Genomic DNA, 17,663 nt, shown 5'->3' on the forward strand with positions numbered 1-17,663 from the left:
GGTTGGAGAGGACTCTCAATAGTGTGCTTGGCTTCTACGAGTAGTTAACCAGGTGGCTATTGCAAATAGCCTTTTGCTTTCTTCCTTTTCCTTTTTTTTTGTTTTGAGATAGGGCTTACAGGCCCATGTACTATCCTTATCCTAGTTTACCAATAGTGCTTGTTGAGAGTAAGTGTATATACATGCTGGTTTGTGTGGAAGCCAGAGGTGGTAGGATGGCCGTTACTCTACAGTTTTTGCTTTGTTTTTAAATATGGTCTAACTATGTAGCCCTAGAAGGTATGGAAATTGCTATGTAGAGCAGGTTGGTCTTGAACTTACAGAAAGCTAACTGCCTCTAAATGCTGGGATTAAAGGTTTGTGCCACCGCATCCACGCCTTCCCAGCTTACTTTTAGAGACAAGCCCTCTCACCTTGGGTTCACCAGATGGCTTGACATCCTAACCCATGAACCCCAAGATCTCCTGTCTCTGCTTTCCATGCTAGCTTTGCTTAGGATGTTAGGAATCCAGATTCATACCCTCATGGTTACACACATTAAATAGCTCTTGTTAAAATTTAAAGATTGCCTGAATGTCCATATGTGCCCTACCTGCATGCCTGGTGCCCTCAGAAGTCAGAAGAGGGTGTTGGATGGTTACGAGCTGCCATGTGGGTGCTGGGAATTGAACCCCAGTTCTCTGTAAGAACAAGAAGTGCTCTTAACTACTGAGCCCTTTCTCCAGTCATCCTACCCACCCCAATAGCTCTTATACATGGAAAAAAAATGTGATCATTTCTCATTTATTTACTTATTTTTGATTTTCAAGACAGGGTTTCTTTGTGTGGCTTTCATGGTCTTGGAACTAGCTGCCTAGAACAGGATGACCTCACAGAGATCCACCTGCCTCTGTCTCCTGACTGCTGGGGTTATGGTGTGTGCCACCACTGCCCAGCTGGTCACTTCTCTTAATAAGAATTTTTTTTTTTTTAAACAGTCTCCATATTTAGCTAAGGCTGACTTCAGACTGTAATCCTCTTATCCTCTTGGGTGCTTATAGGCTTCAACCACCACACCCAGCAAAGAGAAAAGCATTTTAAAATGTCAGCAAGATATAAAGTTGGCAGAAATCTAGCACAGTGAAGAAACACTGACCATCAGCAGGGAAGCAGGTGCTGTCATACATGCAGTGCAAGCATTGTTGTCCATCTTTTTATTGTAGGAAGTTTATATCCAACAGTAGCAATACAAATGCCCTCTAAGAAGTATCTCCTAAGGAATTTATTCTATAGTGTGCTTATATATAAGTTGAGAAAATTGACTCCCACAGGGTGTTCTCTGATCTCCATGTGTGCACCATGGTGTGCACATACCTGCACTTAAACATGCATGAGTAGAGGTATAGCAGGCTTTCTTTGGGGCCACCAACAAGCTCCCAAATCATGGCATGGAGACTTATTAGTTATGAGTGCTGGGTCTTATCTTAATGCTTGTCCCACTAGCTCTTATAACTTAATTTAACCTATTTCTCTTTATCTACGTTTTTCCTTAGGTTTTGGGTTTTTTTTTTTTTAAGCCTTTCATTCAGTATGCCCTACTTTCACTGCTTCCTCCATGTTTAGCTGGCTGGGGACTGCCTGCCTGGCCGGCTGGCCCTGAGTAAATATCTCCCTCTCTTTTTTTCCCTTGTTCTCTTCTCTCCTCTGGAGCCTAGATTTCCCCCTCCTACTTATTCTGCCAGCCCCGCCTATCCTTTACTGCCTTGCTTTTTGTTAGAGCAATTGGGTATCTTAACCAGGCAAAGCAACACATCTTTGCATGGTTAAACAAATGTAACAAATCTTTGCTTAAAGTAATTTTCCACAGCAATAATGTCTGTTACCCTCTGCAGTATCTTCAGGGAAAGGGACACATAAGTTTATGAGTCCTGTTTTTCCAATTGTTTCTCAGCAGTGATCAGTGAAGGCTTTTATAGTGAGAGATAGTTCATTTAATATCCTTTAGACAGAACTGAAGTCTTTTGTCTTTTTATCTATAGGAACTTACAAGCAGCAATTGGCGCGTACTATGACTTTGAGAGCCCAAATATCAGTGTGCCCTCTATGTCCTTCGTTGAAGACGTCACCATAGGAGAAGGGGAATCTATACCTCCTGATACTCAGTTTATAAAAACATGGCGGATCCAGAATTCTGGTAAGTGTGTGATGGGAATTTCTGTGATTGGTTTGTTTGTTTGTTATAATAGAATGAGAAGGGAAGGCCCTGATTGAGCCTTTTCTCCTTTTCTTTCTTTTTTTTTTTTTTTGTTTTTTGTTTTTTGTTTTTTATAGTTTTGAGACAGGGTTTCTCTGTATTGCTTTCGAGTCTGTCCTAGAACTAGCTCTGTAGACCAGGCTGGCCCTGAACTCTCAGAGATCCACCTGCCCCTACCTCCCGAGTGCTGGGATTAAAGGCGTGCACAACTAATGCCCGGCTGTCTGAGCCTTTTCTTATACATAGTATATAACATTTTCTTATACTGGCTCAATGACCAGACACCTGTCTTAGAGTAGGAAGAAGGCTTAGTCTGTTTCTGCATCTAGACACAGTCTAATACCCATTTGCTGCTAGAAACTAGGCTTTTCTGTGGTAGAGTATTGTCTCCCCCTGAAGTTCTCCTTGATGCCTCTTCTGATCTCATTAATACTCATCCTCCCCAGCAGCCAGAGAAGGTGTCTCCTTGACAAGAGCAGGGTGGTGGGAAGAGTTCATTTCTGTGTAGCCACAGGACTCTCAGAAATTGCACTGGAGTGTCTATGAGGCATTAGACCACTTTGACAAATGGATTAAGGAGTGTGGGAATGAGTTCAGAAGTCATTTTAATATAGCACATTGTAATTCAGCACAGTGTTGTATAACTGTAATCCCAGCACTCTGGGTCAGAGTCTAGACTATTGCTGCTAATTTGAGGCCAGCCTGGGCTATTTAATGAAATCCAAATCAGCCAGAACTCCATAGTGAGACCAGGCTGGCCTCAAACTCAAAAGAGATTCTCCTGCCTTTGTCTCCCGAGTGCTGAATTAAAGGCGTGCACCCCCACCCAGCAAATACATATTTTTATTTCATTGATTTGACGTGGAGTCAGGGTGCTCCTTTCTGCACGTGGGTCATGGAGATTGAACCTGGTTTTCAGGCTTGGGACAGGCACCTTTTACCTACTTGGTAATCTCACCAGCCATTTGTTTTGAAACAAGGTCTTACTATAAAGCCCTGCCTGGCCTTAAAACCAGGAGTTTGCTTGCCCAGCTATTTGGGCTCTGGCTTTGTTTTGAGACAGGGTCTTACTCTATAGGTCAGACTAGCTTCAGGCCTGCCACTTTCCTGCCTCAGCCTCCTTAGTTTGGGTTATAGGCTGGACTACCCAAATACAGCCTGTTACAAGGCTATATTTAACAGACTGAGGAAGCTGGGTGTGGTGTTAATCCCAGGACTTGGGAAACTGAAGGTAGGAAGATGTTGAATATCAGGCCAGCCTGAGCTAGAGAAAGAGGGAGGGAGGAAAAGAGGGACAGAAACAAGCAGGCAGGTAGAAAGACAGAGAGAGTGTCTCAAGACAAAGCCCGATTTATTTTAGAATAGCTATTCTGCTTTCTGTAGAGCCTGGTGTCTATCATTTACTCAGGGTAGCTCTGCAGATGATAGAGAAGTGGGGAGGTTGTGATGGGTGGATTGCCAAGTCAGACTGCCAAAGCTGCCTTTCACCTTGACCTCATTGTTGGGGTAACCGCTGTTGGCTCCCAGCACTACTTGTATCTGAATTCCCCTTGAAACATTGGACAGCAATTGCTTGAGATTTTATCCTTTAAGGTACTGTGCACAAAAAGCTTTTCATTCTTTTGAAAGTTGTTCAAGCCAGTGTAGTGTAGCTTTATACCTGCAGCCTGAATGCTTTCCATTCAGAGGACTGAGTAGGAGTGAATTATTAGAAACGTGGGAGTGATGGTTCCTCAGCCTTGTCCCAATCCTTCTGGTGTCTTCAGGACATAGAAGATCACTGTAGAAGTCAGAGTAGGCATCTGTCATTTCTTAACTCTCATTCACAGCCTGCTTTTAGAGAAGTGTTCACTGAGAGTTAAATGCATAGCAATTGTCGTGACACTTCTTGTTTTAGGTACTAGACTCTAGCACAACAAATGAGATACATAAAAAAATGCATGTAGCTGTACTAGTAAATTCCCCAGAGTGTTTAACTGCCATATTCTTGACAGCCCTTTGGTATTTAGCTTTGTAGATGTATACTTGTAGAACTGGCACTTTGTTGTTGTTGTTGTTGTTGTTGTTGTTGTTATAGAAGCTTTGGAAGCCTTACAACAAATACAGAGGTTAGAATTTAAATTAGAAATATTCTCTGTAAAGATGTAAGTAGGACTGGGTACCCATGTAGCTTGGCTGGTAGAATTCACCTTGAATGCAGTCCCCAGCAAAACACACACACACAGAGAGAGAGAGAGAGAGAGAGAGAGAGAGAGAGAAGGAGGGAGGGAGGGAGGGAGGGAGGGAGGGAGGAAGAGATAGAGAAAGTAAGTAGACAGAATTTTCTTTGTCATCAACTTTGTTTTTCCAAGGAGGGTTAAACAACAGTTTCTCTTGTGTATGTGTATGACAGCTATGGTTGTCACATGAGAGTGGCTTGAGCATGTTCACGCATTCGTTTTCATTTTTTGTGCTTCATAGAAATGAAAATGAAAGTAGACTTTGGAAAGGAAGTTGAAAAAGAATAGCTATTCCCTCCCTCCCTCCTGAGACAAAGTGTCATCATGTAACTGTGATTGTCCTTTGTCCACCCCATTTTCTTTTTCAGATCATTAAAATAGGCAACTTTTTCTCTTTAGGCTGGTTACAGACAGGGTATTTCCCTGAGCTTAGTTACCACAGTTTAGCATTTTGTAGTTGCCTTGTTAAGTGTGGGAAGGAACTTCTGACTGTCTTCATGGAGCAGCCTGCATACACCAATGTTATTGGTGAGCCCTCCATGGGGTTTGTCTTTTGCACTGACGTATACATGTTCCTTTCATCTCCAGACCTGTGTAGCCACAGACCTATGGTCATGCCCAGGCTTTTTGGAGCTCCTAGATGACTTCCTTCTATTTTAATTCTATTATCTCCAAATTGGTACAGGACAGGGTGGTGGTTTTTGTTTCTTTTTGTTAATAAAGCCATAGTCTGTGATAAGAGAGCATTACTGCCTTAATCATATATGGAACTTAATTTCCAAAGCCATAAGCATAAGAGTCATCCTTTTGTTCTAGGAAGACCTATTCATTTATATGAGATAACAAAACAATAGTAAACAGATCTCTAGGCCGGTGGTCCTCAACCTTCCTGATGCTGAGACCCTTGATATAGTTCCTCAAGTTGTGACCTCAACCATAAATAATTATTTTTTTAAGATTTATTTATTATTGTACAATATTCTGCCTCCATGTATTCCTGCATGCCAGAAGAGGGCACCAAATTTAATTATAGACGGTTGTGAGCCACCATGTGGTTGCTGGGAATTGAACTCAGGACCTCTGGAAGAGAGGTCAGTGCTCCCAACCTTTGAACCATTCCTTCAGCCCCATAAAATTATTTTCATTGCTACTTTATAACTAATTTTGATACTGGTATGAATTGTAATGTAAATATCTGGTATTTCTGATGGTCTTAGGCAATCCCTGTGAAAGGGTTGCTTAACTCCCAGGTTGAGAAACTATGTGTGTGTGTATGCACATGCACATATGTGGATGCCAAAGGACAGCTTGAGGGAGTTGATTTTCTCCTTCTGTTATGTGAGTTCTGGGGTCACACTGAGTTCACCAGGCTTTGCAGTAAGTGTATTTATGTACTGACCTGTTTTTCCCACCCTCAGAGTTCCCTTGGCCAAGTGGTAAGAGACATTGTGTGTATATGAAGAAGCCACTTCTCAGTTCAACAAAAAACTCTAGCACAGGACGCCTGGTTTACTAACATTTTTTTTTTCTTTTGCTTGAACTCAGGGGCAGAGGCCTGGCCTCCAGGGGTTTGTCTTAAGTATGTCGGTGGAGACCAGTTTGGACATGTAAACATGGTGATGGTGAGATCGCTAGAGCCCCAAGAGATTGCAGATGTCAGCGTCCAGATGTGCAGTCCCAGCAGAGCAGGGATATATCAGGGACAGTGGCGGATGTGCACTGCTACTGGACTCTACTATGGAGGTGAGTATGTCATCCATGGCAGAGGAATTAAGGCAGCACCTGGCAAGCTTCACAGCGTTGCTTTCAAAGCTAATGAATGTATAACAGCAACAGTGTGTGGCCTCTTGTTAGCTGTGCAGGTGAATACCTTGAAGCTAATGACCCTTTTACCCTATAATTTTAAACTTAAGTGGAGTGTATGAGATATACTTGCATTGTAAATAATTGTTTACTGGGGATGCTGACTTTACTGTGTCATCCCATAGTGTGTCAGAATATTGGCCATAGTCCTTGTGACCACCTCTAGATGTACAGATTTATGTCTGTAAGTCATGTAGATCAAAGAGTGCACAAAACACAGTGTTCTTCTGCCAGGTGGTAGTGGCACAGCCTTTAGTCCCAGCAGGCGCATCTCTGTGAGTTCGAGGCCAGCCTGGTACAGAGTTAGTCCCAGGACAGGCTCCAAAGCAAATCAGGGAAACCTTGTCTCAAAAAACAAACAAAACTCCCAAAAAACATGGTGTTCTTCTTGCTGGGGACTTGTCCTGTTGTAAACATGTCAGCTTTCCCTTTATTGCCTCACTTTCTAAACAGTGATGCATACGCTACATTTTCCAGTCACTCCAACGCAGGCCGTGCTTTACCCTCTGTGCTCTGCAGTGACTGGTTAACAGCAACTGTCCAGTGGCCAAATTGGGCAGCTGTCACAGTCTTCACAGTAGCTGGCTTTACCGATTTCAGGCACTACACTGCACATGTTTCTTAAAAGGTAGTGTCTTTGACTCCTTCTGTTTCTCCTCCTGTCTGTTTAGTTGCATCTTTACCCCAAAATTACTGCCTGTGAGCTGAGTTCCATTTGGGCCTGTTGACCTCATCCACCATGTGGTGTCAGCTACCCCCAGTTGTCTGCACAGGATGCTCACATTGCTCTGTGGTCAGGGCCTATTTTCAGAGCTTTTGTCTTTGTTTTAACTGATTATGGGCAGAACACCTGGACATTGTGTAGCTATGGGTTTTAAAATTTTCTACCAGCAACCTCCTACAGTATTTAGGCCAAACCCCTGGGTTGGTCATTTGTTCTCTCCACCTTTCTTAATTACAAGCCAATTCCTCTTCATTCTACTGTGCCAGCCCTTGGGGGAGTTCTTGACTTGTCTAGGAATGTGGGGCCTTTGGTGTTGTGTCATTCATTCTGGGAGGCATGTTCTATGGTCAGCCCATGGAAACTTCAGATATTTTTACAGTCTGAAAGACATACTAGTAGAAAGAATGTTTTATAGTGCTTAAATGACATCGCTGTTCTGCCTGTGCCTTCTTTAATGCAGCTAGATTCCTTGGCAGACTCTGAAAGCTCCTCACCTACCTCCGGACCCTAACAATGCCACACACTTGTTCCTCTGTGTCTGTCATGTGTATTCTTGTTTGAAGTCTTGCTCTCCACCAGATTTCTGTTCATGCTCACAGCCTGACACCATCACTGCCCATCATTTTCTGCCCTTCCCTACTTTCCTTATTGCCCCAGGAAATTCACTGGTTCCCTTCTCAGTCTCTCCCTTTTAAATTATTTTCATTTTCTGTGGATGAGTGTTTTGCCTGAATGTGTGTCTGTACACCATCAACATGTAGTGCCCTTGGAGACCAGAAGAGGGCACTGGATCCCAGGAACTGGAGTTACAGATGTTAGTGAACCACAGTTCCTGCCAGTTGTCCTCTAAGTTCTACCAATTTTTTGGTGGGAAGGATAGCCGCTGTGAGTTCATTTTCTGGTTGGTGCAAGGCACAGTTCTGGAGTCAAGTTAGCTCAGTTTGATGATTTGTTGAGAAGGAAGGGAACTCTTCCCAGCCCCTGCTGGTGTCTGTTGCTTGGTGTAGCCTATGGAAGTTACAGGATGGATCAGGTAGACAAGATTCCAGTCTAACCTGCAGAACCCTGGCCTGGTGTTTCTGCTTCGACAGGATAGGCCTGGTATTGGCCTGTTGGACAGGCTGCTTCCTCAGAGTTTCAGGAGCCAGGCCACCAATTACTAAAGGCTTGGGGATTCCAATCCTGTGGCCATGAACAAGAGAATTGATTTCCTAAAAAAGCAGCAGATCCACCATTGCCTAGGGTAGACCTTGGGGATCTCTGGGAGATGGAACATAGCACCTAACAGAATACTTGGTGCCTTCACAGAACTATGTGTGGATAAAGTGGAGAAAGGATGGCTTCTAAGTCTTGAGCCTTCTGGGCTGCCCTGTGTGGTCATGTGTTGGGGTAGGGAGGCCTGAGAGCCAGTCACAGGAAAGGCCCTGGAATTCACATGCCTGTACAAATTATTGGTTTGGGTTTAGGGGGTTGTTTTGGGTTTTGTTTTCAGATAGAGTCTCTCCATGTAACTCTAGCTGGCCTGAAACTCAGTAGTAGACCAAACTGACCTCAAACTCACACAGATCCACCTGCCTCCCATGTATTGGGATTAAAGGTACATGCCACTATGTCTAGCTATTCCAATTTATTATAAGAAAATCTAGGGACCCTGGGCTGGCAAGAAGGCTCTGCAGATAAAGGTGCTTGCCACCAAGCCTAAGGATCTTTTTGGTTTTTTCAAGACTGGGTTTTTCTGTATTTCTTTGAAGCCTGTCCTGGAACTAGCTCTGTAGACCAGGCTGGCCTCAAACTCACAAAAATCCGCTTGCCTCTGTCTCCCAAGTATTGATACTAAAGGCATGTGCCATCAACGCCCAGCAGAAGTAGATTTTTGTAAGTTAATCATCTGAGGATGCCATGATACATTTGCCCATATATGCACATACACAAATAGGTAAATGTAATAATACAATTTAAAGGAAAGTTTTTAGACTTTTTGGAAAGATCTCCCAGGTGAAAAGAGAGTAAGTTCCTCCTATCTCTTCCCACCTCATATTCATCTCTCCACCCAGCCACATCATCACTTCCTGCCTGTCTGTACAGACCTCCAGACCTCTGTGGTTAACTAGTGGCTAGCTCCACCCTCTGACCTTCAGGCAAGCTTTATTTGTTGGAGTATAAACAATATATCACAACATCTGTCAATATTTTTCTTCTATAGAACTTGCAAATTAAACAATCTGACCTAGAGTATTTTAGGTTTTCATTTGCCAGTTGAATTTATTTTCCTAACTCTATATAGATGATGTCATTCATTTTGTGTGACTCCGCGTGGTTTGAAGGCACTAGTCCTCTCAACTAAGTGTTATTTTTTGTGGTGTCCTGCTTCTTGCTATCTTTTCAACGTAAGTGATAAGTTCCCTTTCATTCGTGGTGCTGTGTTTTTCCTAGTGTTCTTTTCTTGATGAGCTTATCAATTTTATTGGCCTTATCAAAGGGTCAGAACCTGGTTTTGTTGACTTTTTTTTTTCCATTTTTTATTTTCAGTTTTGTAGATGCCTCTAGTTTGTTTTTATTTTCAGTCTGGGACTTGCATATGTAACCTGGCTGCCCTTGAGCTTACTGTATAGTCAAGGCTGACTTTTGAGTACTGACTCTCCAAGGTGACTGAATTACAAGTGTATGGCTCAGTTAGTTTTATCTATTTATACTCTTCACTTTATCATTCTTCCTACTTGGTTTAGGTTTGTTTTGTTCATTGTTAGTTTCTAGAAGGTATAAGTTCTAGAATTGTTTAGTACTACCCTCTGAGCATTGCTTTTAGTTAAATCCTACAACTTTCAAAATACTGTGTTTTCATTTTTATTCAAGTCAGAACTATTTTCAAATTTCACTAGAGACTTTCTGTTTGACTCACAAGTTATATAAAAATGTGTTGTGTAATTCCCACATTAGAAATGTTCTGTTACCTTGTTTAGAGGCTGTGGCCAGAGACCACACTTTATATATTTGAACCCTCTCGAATTTATTACATTTTGGGGTGTGTGTGAGAGAGAGAGAGAGAGAGAGACGGAGACAGACAGACAGACAGACAGACAGACAGACAGACAGACACAGATGAAGGAGGCCGTGGAACCATAGAGGTCTACCTGCTTCTGCCTCCTGAGTCTCCTGAGTGTGGGGATTAAAGATGCATGCCACCATACCTGTCTTCTGTGTTTTTGAGACATGATCTAGCTTTAAGACATAGCTCAGGCTAGCCCAGCCTCCAGAGTCACAAATGAGCACCACCACTTTGTCTAGAATTTTAGTCTTTTCATGGTTCATCTTTGTCCATCCTTTTCTTTCATTGTATATAAGTTATGTTTGAAGATTGTTTTGAATGGCATATGGTGGCAAGTTGTTTCCCCATTCTGACAACCTTTTGTGTTTTTAAAAATATAATTTATTTAATTTTTATTTTATGTATATTGGTGTTTTGCTTATATTCATATCTGTGTGAGGGTTTCAGATTCCCTGGAAGTGGAGTTACAGGTAGTTGTGAGCTGCCATGTGGGAGCTAGGAATTGAACCTAGGTCCTGTGGAAGAAAAATCAGTGCTCTTAAATGCTGAGCCATCTCTCCAGCCCCCCCCCCTTGTCTTTTAATTTGTATGAATTTGTATGTTTACACCATTCACTTTAGTAATATGAGAAGTATATGTCTTGTCTCAGAACATATCATAGGTGTAAGAAAAGGTATTGTTATGGATATAAGCACAGTTAACATACATCGTTCCACTTATTACCTTTTCCTTTTTTTAGTTTTTTTTTTTTTTTTTTTGTGGTATTTATTTGTTTGGAGTAATGGTAGGATTTAGTTAAGGACAGTAGAGCAGTTGCAGTACAAACGCATGCAAAGCCTATCAGGAGGTAGCCAACCAGCCTGATGTGGAACATACCTAGAATGGTGAGTCAGTGCAGTGTGTATGGGGCTCTGTTCTGGCCTCACTAACTGCTTTTTGGGTTCTCTTCTTTGACCAGATGTACATTTATAGCTGCATTATTAGACTGACTGCAGGCATGGTTGTCAACTTCCCTGTTCTAAAGGCTACCATACCTGTGACCTCTCCGCTCGAATTTTCGGACAGAGAGTGCAGAGGGACAAAGAAGCTCAGTGTGACTTGTATCACCATAGCCCCTCTATATAATGTCTTTAAAAAAAAAAAAAAATGTTTATCATGTGTATTCAGTATTCTGGTGGCGTTCATGCCTGCACACCAGAAGAGGGCACCAGATCTTCTCATTATAAATGGTTGTGAGCTACACACATAACGCGCACACACACACACACACACACACACACACACACACACGGGGGGGGGGGGAGAGGCACCACATTCACTGATAAACTCAAGAGTGAAAGACAGCACACCAGCTTCTTCCTTTCTCTAGCTTTGTCATTTTGATTTCCATCACATAGTCTAAACAGGCCTAGATAGAAATGGACAGATCTCCAAAAATGCACTGGAGAAGACTATCACAGACTCTGCAAGTGCCCTGGCCAAGAATGAACCATGTGCCAGATGGCCCCAAAGTTTTCAAAGGATGGGTTTGATAAAGCCTTGTTATTTATGCCTCCCAATCTCTCAATAAGAAAATGAACAGCCCTTTTGAAAAGTGGGCCATGTACCTAAACAGAATAGACATCCTGTTGAGAGGAGCTCTGTAATTATGAGGGACACAAGAGAGTCTCCCGTGGGCCTTATCAAATGAAAGAGGCTCCACTAGAAAGGCTTTCACTGTGCGCTTTCCCTCTATGTGACCTTCTGCAAAAGGCAGAGCTGGGGTGGTAGATTCGTTGGCCAGTGATGGGGAGGAATGAACTGGCTTCAAAAGAAGATAGATGTTTCATTCGGTGACAGGATGTGGGTGTTGCAATCAGTTTAGGGAGCTGTGACAAGTATGGGGTTCAAGATTGTATGATAAAATTGGAGACCTTGTCCTTTGTGCCCCCTAGAGGAGAGGAAAGCTGTTGATGATGTGAGCTGAGATGCATGTGAGAGCAGTGGGGCTGAGTGCCCTTTCAGCCAGATGGCTGTGAGGAGCCTGCAGCACACACACCAGCACTGATTAGGTCCCCATCTCTGTCACTGCTGAGCTGGAGAAAGTGTCTGGTCTAGTTGAGGCCCCGTGATTGGCCAAAGCAGTGAAGTGAAGATGAGAAGAAAGGCCTTGAACACTGCTGTCCCTCACTCTGCTTTTGTCAGTGAGTTTGGTGCAGGGGGGTTGGGGGGGGGAGCGTGACACAAGGAGCAGTTACTGCTTGCTGGGATTGTGATGTGGATTGAGAACAGGATTCCTGGAGGCCTGAGACAAGGCAGGTGAAGAGGGGGAACTGGGCATAGCCAGTGTTTGGTTCTGTGAAGGCCAGCCTTCACCATGGACAGCTCCAGACCACCACCATGCTCTTACTGCATCTTTAGCCACCAGCAGGTCTGAGACAAGTGGGGCTCATGTCTAACCATTCAGAATATACTTGGTAGCTCAGTAGAAGTTAAACCATCACATTAGAAATGTGTGGACCGCTGGGCCATGGTAATACACCCCTTTAATCCCAGCACTCGGGAGGCAGAGGCAGCCAAATCTCTGAGTTTGAGGCCAGCCTGGTCTACAGAGCTAGTTCCAGGACAGACAAAGAAACCCTGTCTCAAATCCCAAAAAAAGAAAGGAAAGGAAAGGAAAAGAAATAGTGTGGACCTGAAGGATAAAGTAAATATGTAAACCAGAGGGATAATTCAGGTGCTTAATTTTTTCTTTCTGCATGTATGGTATGTGTGCATGTGTGTGTACATACCTGAGTGTACAGAGGCCAGAGGTCTGTTTCAAGTGTTTTCCTCTGTTGCTTTTCTTATGAGGTTTTGCTAGTTTGCTTGTTTTGTTTTTTATTTGGTTTGGTTTGGGGTTTTTGAGACTGGGTCTTACTATGTATCCCAGGCTGGCCTAGAAGTCACAGAGCTCTCTTTCCCTGCCTCTGCCTTTGGAATTAAGGAATCGAGTGAAGCCATACACCACCTCAACCAGCCCACTTTGTTTTGAGATAGAGGATCTCTCATTGAATCTGGAGCTCACCAAGTCAGCCAGCAAAGCCCCAGGGACCCACCTGTCTCCACCTTCTGAGTACTGGGCTTTTAGATGCTCCCCACACCTAGCTTTTACATGGGTGCTGAATCCAATCTCAGGTCTTCATGCTTGCCATGTAAGCTTTTATTTTATTTTTAAGATTTACTTGTTTTGTGTATGGTGTTTGGCCTGAATGTATGTGAACTACCTGTGTGCTATGCTGGCAGAAGCCAGAGGCGAGGTGTTGGATCTCCTAGGCTGAAGTCACAGATGGTTCTGAGTCACCATGTGGGTGCTGGGAATTGAACCCCTGTCTTCTAGAAAAGCAGCCAGTGCCTTTAAAATGCATTTCATGCACACCAGAAAAGGGAATTAGATCCCATTACAGATGGTTGTGAGCCACCATGTGGTTACTGATAATTGAATTCAGGACCTCTGGAAGGGCAACCAGTGCTCTTAACCTCTGAACCATCCCTCTAGTCCCTTGAGTATTTTATTTTAAATTGATTTTTGCTGAAAATTCTGTAAGATCCCAGGATTCTCTAGGTGTGCTTCCTTCACTCTTGAGAAATTCAGTTGGAAGTTTAAAAAAAGAAAAACTGACTTTTCATTTATGTATAAAGTGGCAATTAAAAATTAAATCCTTGGGGCTGGAGAGATGGCTCAGTGGTTGAGAGCAGTGGCTCTCTTCTAGAGGACCCAGATTCAATTCCCAGCACTCCCATGGCAGCTCACAGCTGTCTATAACTCCAATTCCAGGGGTATCTGACACCCTCACACAGATCTACATGCAGGAAACAACATTGTATATTTAAAAAAATAATTTTTTAATTTTAAGCCATTTTATCATGAGTTAAATGTATTGCCTCTCATGTTAGATGGAAAGATTATTAAATGTCATTTTTTGATCTGTGATTTATACTAGGTACAAACATTTGCTCTCAGTAAACACTACAGCTTGATTTCTTATATTATTAAATATAGTTGTACTTTGAAATATGCATTTATAGCTTGGGAGGGGGGTGTTTCTTATGTTGTGTGTAGAGGCCAGAAGTCTCATGTTGGGTACCTTGTTCAGTTGCTTTCACCATAGGTTTTTTTTTTTGTGTGTGTGTGTGTGTGTGTGTGTGTGTGTGTGTGTGTGTGTGTGTGTGTGTTATGTTTAGTGGGAGAGGTGAGTATATATCTTATGTGCTGGGTGCCGGTGGAGGCCAGAAGAGAGCATAAGATCACTTGGAACTCGAATTACAGGCTTTGGGAGCCACCTGATTTGGGTGCTGGGAACTGAATTCAGGTCCTTTGAAAGAACCATAGTCTTTTTTTCCCACCCACCCCCAATTTTTAGGGATTAGAACCATATGTAAACCACCCCCCATTGGAACCACGTGCGGTCTTGACTGCTAAACTGTTTTTCAGCCTCTACGGCATTATATTTTAGACATGTTCTTCCACTGGCCTGGCACTCTCAGCAGCTAGGATAGGCTAGCCAGAGAACCCTAGGGGTGGTTGTTGTTCTTTTGCTGCAGCTAATGCCTAAGAAACACACACGAGACTCAGCACCCACGTGGAGTTTATTGAGAGGAGGGAGAGAAAGAGGGGGTAGCTGGTGGCCAACAGGAGAGAGAGGGGGGTGTGGGGCACTTGCTTTAAAAGGGGAGGCTTGCCCATGCGTAACTGAGTCCTCTGGCAGCCAGGTAAAGCTTGAGCCGCCAGGTAAAGCTGACGTAGTGATGACAAGGCCATGAGCGTTGTCGGGGCGGGGGTCAGCTGGCTGCTAGTTCCTAACAGTGGTGTTATGGGGTATTTGGCATTGTGAAACTCCAAAACTATGTTAATATAATTAACCTTGGATCAGAGGGCAGGGCCAGTGACATGCTAGCAAGAATTAGCCAGGACCTGGCAAGATTGATAGATACAGAAAGGAGTAGGGAGGGACTTAGAGATTCACAGGCCCTTTTGGTTTGGAATGGAAGGAGAGATGAGTCTCTGGCTAAAAAGAAAGGTCAACTTGGTTTGTCTGACTCCCAGGTCTTTATTGGTAAATAGAACAACTTAAATTAAAAAAACAAAAACAAAAAAAAAAAAAAAATGGGTTTGCCTGTCTCCCCCTTCTCACACTGGTTCTGTAGATGGAAATCAGATCTGAGTGTAAGCCCCTTAGCGCCTAGCTTATGTCCTCAAGGTAGACTTCTGTTGTTCTGTTGTTTTGAGACATATGTGTTTCTAGTGGTCTTGGTACCTTGTGTTGTAGCTCAGGTTGACCTTGAACTTATAGGAGCCACCTGCCTCAGCCTCCTGAATGCTGGTATTATAAGTGAACACCACCACACCAGGCTAGAAGTAGGATTTACATGTATGTGTTAGTGTACACTTAATGGAAGCCAGAAGGTGGCATCAGATCCCTTGCAGTTGCCTGACATGGGTGCTGGCATCCAAGCATTCTTAACCACCAAGCCTTCATCTCTCCAGGTTTTCCTTCCTTAAATTTGACTCCCTTTAGCCACCCTGGCTCTTACTACCTTGCCAAGGCTAGCCTCAAACTCATGGACGTCACCTCTAACCTCCAATCTAACCTAAATGCTTAAATTACAGGCATGGGTTACCACAAAACTTTAAATTCAATTTTGCTTTAAAGAGTGGCTTTGCCAAGTCTCCTGACCTTTCGTTGGTGCAACAGTGTACTGCTTGGTATATAAGCTGCTTGCCTCAGCCTGGTGTCTACATTAAAGACAGTGGTGAGTGGTGGTTCAGTTCACTCGGATGTCTGGGTCCAACTGCTGCTCTTGTGGGGAAGGCAGGATGTAGTGAGATAGTCCTTCTGTGGCACTGACCACGCCCATTGGGGTGGAGCCATGGGCGGAAGTGACCTGTGGAAAGAAGTAGAGCCCTAAAGCACACTGCGTTATTAACTGCATCTGCAGGTCTAACATGCTGCTCTGGAACTGGAGGAAGTTGTAGACAATAGGGCTCATGTGTGCACTGGTCTGGGAGGACTTGTGCTCTATCTGCTTGCTGTACTGTTCTATAATCTTGCCCTCCATTGATAGTTTCCTATTTATGCATTTACTTGTCAGTGATGTCAATATTGGAATGCAGCTGGCTCCTAAACTGGCTCCAAGCTTTATTTGGACTGAACCTGTTAATGAACTCTTTATTCCAGGACCAACTAATTTTTGTGACCTCCCATTTCCTTTTGCCTGTGACTTTTTCCGTCTCACTTTTTATGACCCTGGATTGTCTTGAAGAGTTGTCAGTTGTCTTAAAAACTCCCTTGTCAGATGTCTTAAAAACTCGCTTTTCAGACTGCCTGATGTTGTTGTGATTACACTGGTATCATCACATAGTTTGGGACAAGTACTCCAGAGATGAGCTGTGTCACTGAGCGTGTTGTACTCAGCCAGCACCACTGCTGCTGTGAACCTTGGCCACATGGCTCAGCAGTGTGTGTGTCAGGGTTATTTGCTGTAAAGTTACTTTTCTTCCCTTTCCTTGTTCAGCTCCTTCTAAGCACCTAGCTGGTTTCTCAACACACACAAGGGTCACATATTAGATACCCTGCACATCAGATACTAACATTACGAACAAAAGTTCCCAGGTCTCATTACGGATCTCCCGAGTTATCTGTACTGCAGTACTTATTGCTCTTAATTATTCTAGCTTTAGCTACAGCAAGTACTTGCAGTTTGGCAACTATGCTGAACCTGTCACATGCCTGTTCTTTGATGGCTTCCTTGTGTTTCCCATGCCAACCCTGGAGCTGGTTGTTTCTCCTGGGAACTTTGGTTCTCTTTTATTGAGAAACCAAAGTCTGGACACTGGCTGCAGTTCATGCTGCAGGAGTGTTGTTCCTGGAGGCCCTGTTAGCAAGCCTCTTGGGGACCAGTAACCAACCAGTCTATGCTTGTCTCTGTGCTCCTTCCTTTGCATATGTCAAGCTAGTAGACTTTATATGGTGTGTCTGGCTGTAGTGCAGTGCGACAGGCCCTTGAGAAGCTTTTGCCACGTGTAGTGTCCTTCCACAGTGAAGTGCTGCGCTCCCATCTGCCACTCACCGACTCTTGCCTCACCATCACTCCACAGCATAGGCGCTTCCAGGGGAGCCCACAGCCTCTTCTGAAGAAACAAACTTGCCACTTGGGCGTGTTGCCCTATGTTCATTTAACAGTTCAGTTTTACTGGACAGAGCATAGGCACTTGTTTTAAACTTTGTTTTGTCTAAGTTGTCTTTATGTGTTGGTGGGATGCATTAGCACAGTGAAGAAGTGTCATTAGTCCCCCACAAGTGGTGGCCTTCATCCTCATAAACATTTCTCTACTGAGTTGAGAGTGAGGCATGTGGCCTGCATCTGAGGGCACTGAGCTTAGCTGGTGCATAAAGTAGATCTCAAACCAGACAGGTGGAAGATGGGACATGTGAGGCTGCGGAGATGTCTCCGTGAGCAAAGTTCTTGCTGTCATCAGGTTTCAAACAAACAACCAGGTGTGCTGGTTTGTGCCTGTGACCCTGGCAGTGGTGGGTAGAGACAGAAGGAGTGTGCCGG

General features: G+C 43.7%; 1 protein-coding gene across 2 annotated transcripts in view; it reads left to right on the forward strand.

Moving 5' to 3' along the window:
• The window catches only part of Ilrun (inflammation and lipid regulator with UBA-like and NBR1-like domains), a 58,061-nt gene that overhangs the window by 18,600 nt on the left and 21,798 nt on the right, over nucleotides 1-17,663 (forward strand). For both annotated transcript variants that reach the window (XM_051187191.1, XM_051187192.1), the window contains exons 2-3: nucleotides 2,019-2,173; nucleotides 5,998-6,195. In XM_051187191.1, the coding sequence (XP_051043148.1) occupies nucleotides 2,019-2,173; nucleotides 5,998-6,195 (353 nt within the window). The remainder of the gene's footprint in view (nucleotides 1-2,018; nucleotides 2,174-5,997; nucleotides 6,196-17,663) is intronic.

Source organism: Phodopus roborovskii, unplaced genomic scaffold (assembly GCF_943737965.1).
Source record: "Phodopus roborovskii unplaced genomic scaffold, PHOROB, whole genome shotgun sequence".
Classification (NCBI taxonomy): domain Eukaryota; kingdom Metazoa; phylum Chordata; class Mammalia; order Rodentia; family Cricetidae; genus Phodopus; species Phodopus roborovskii.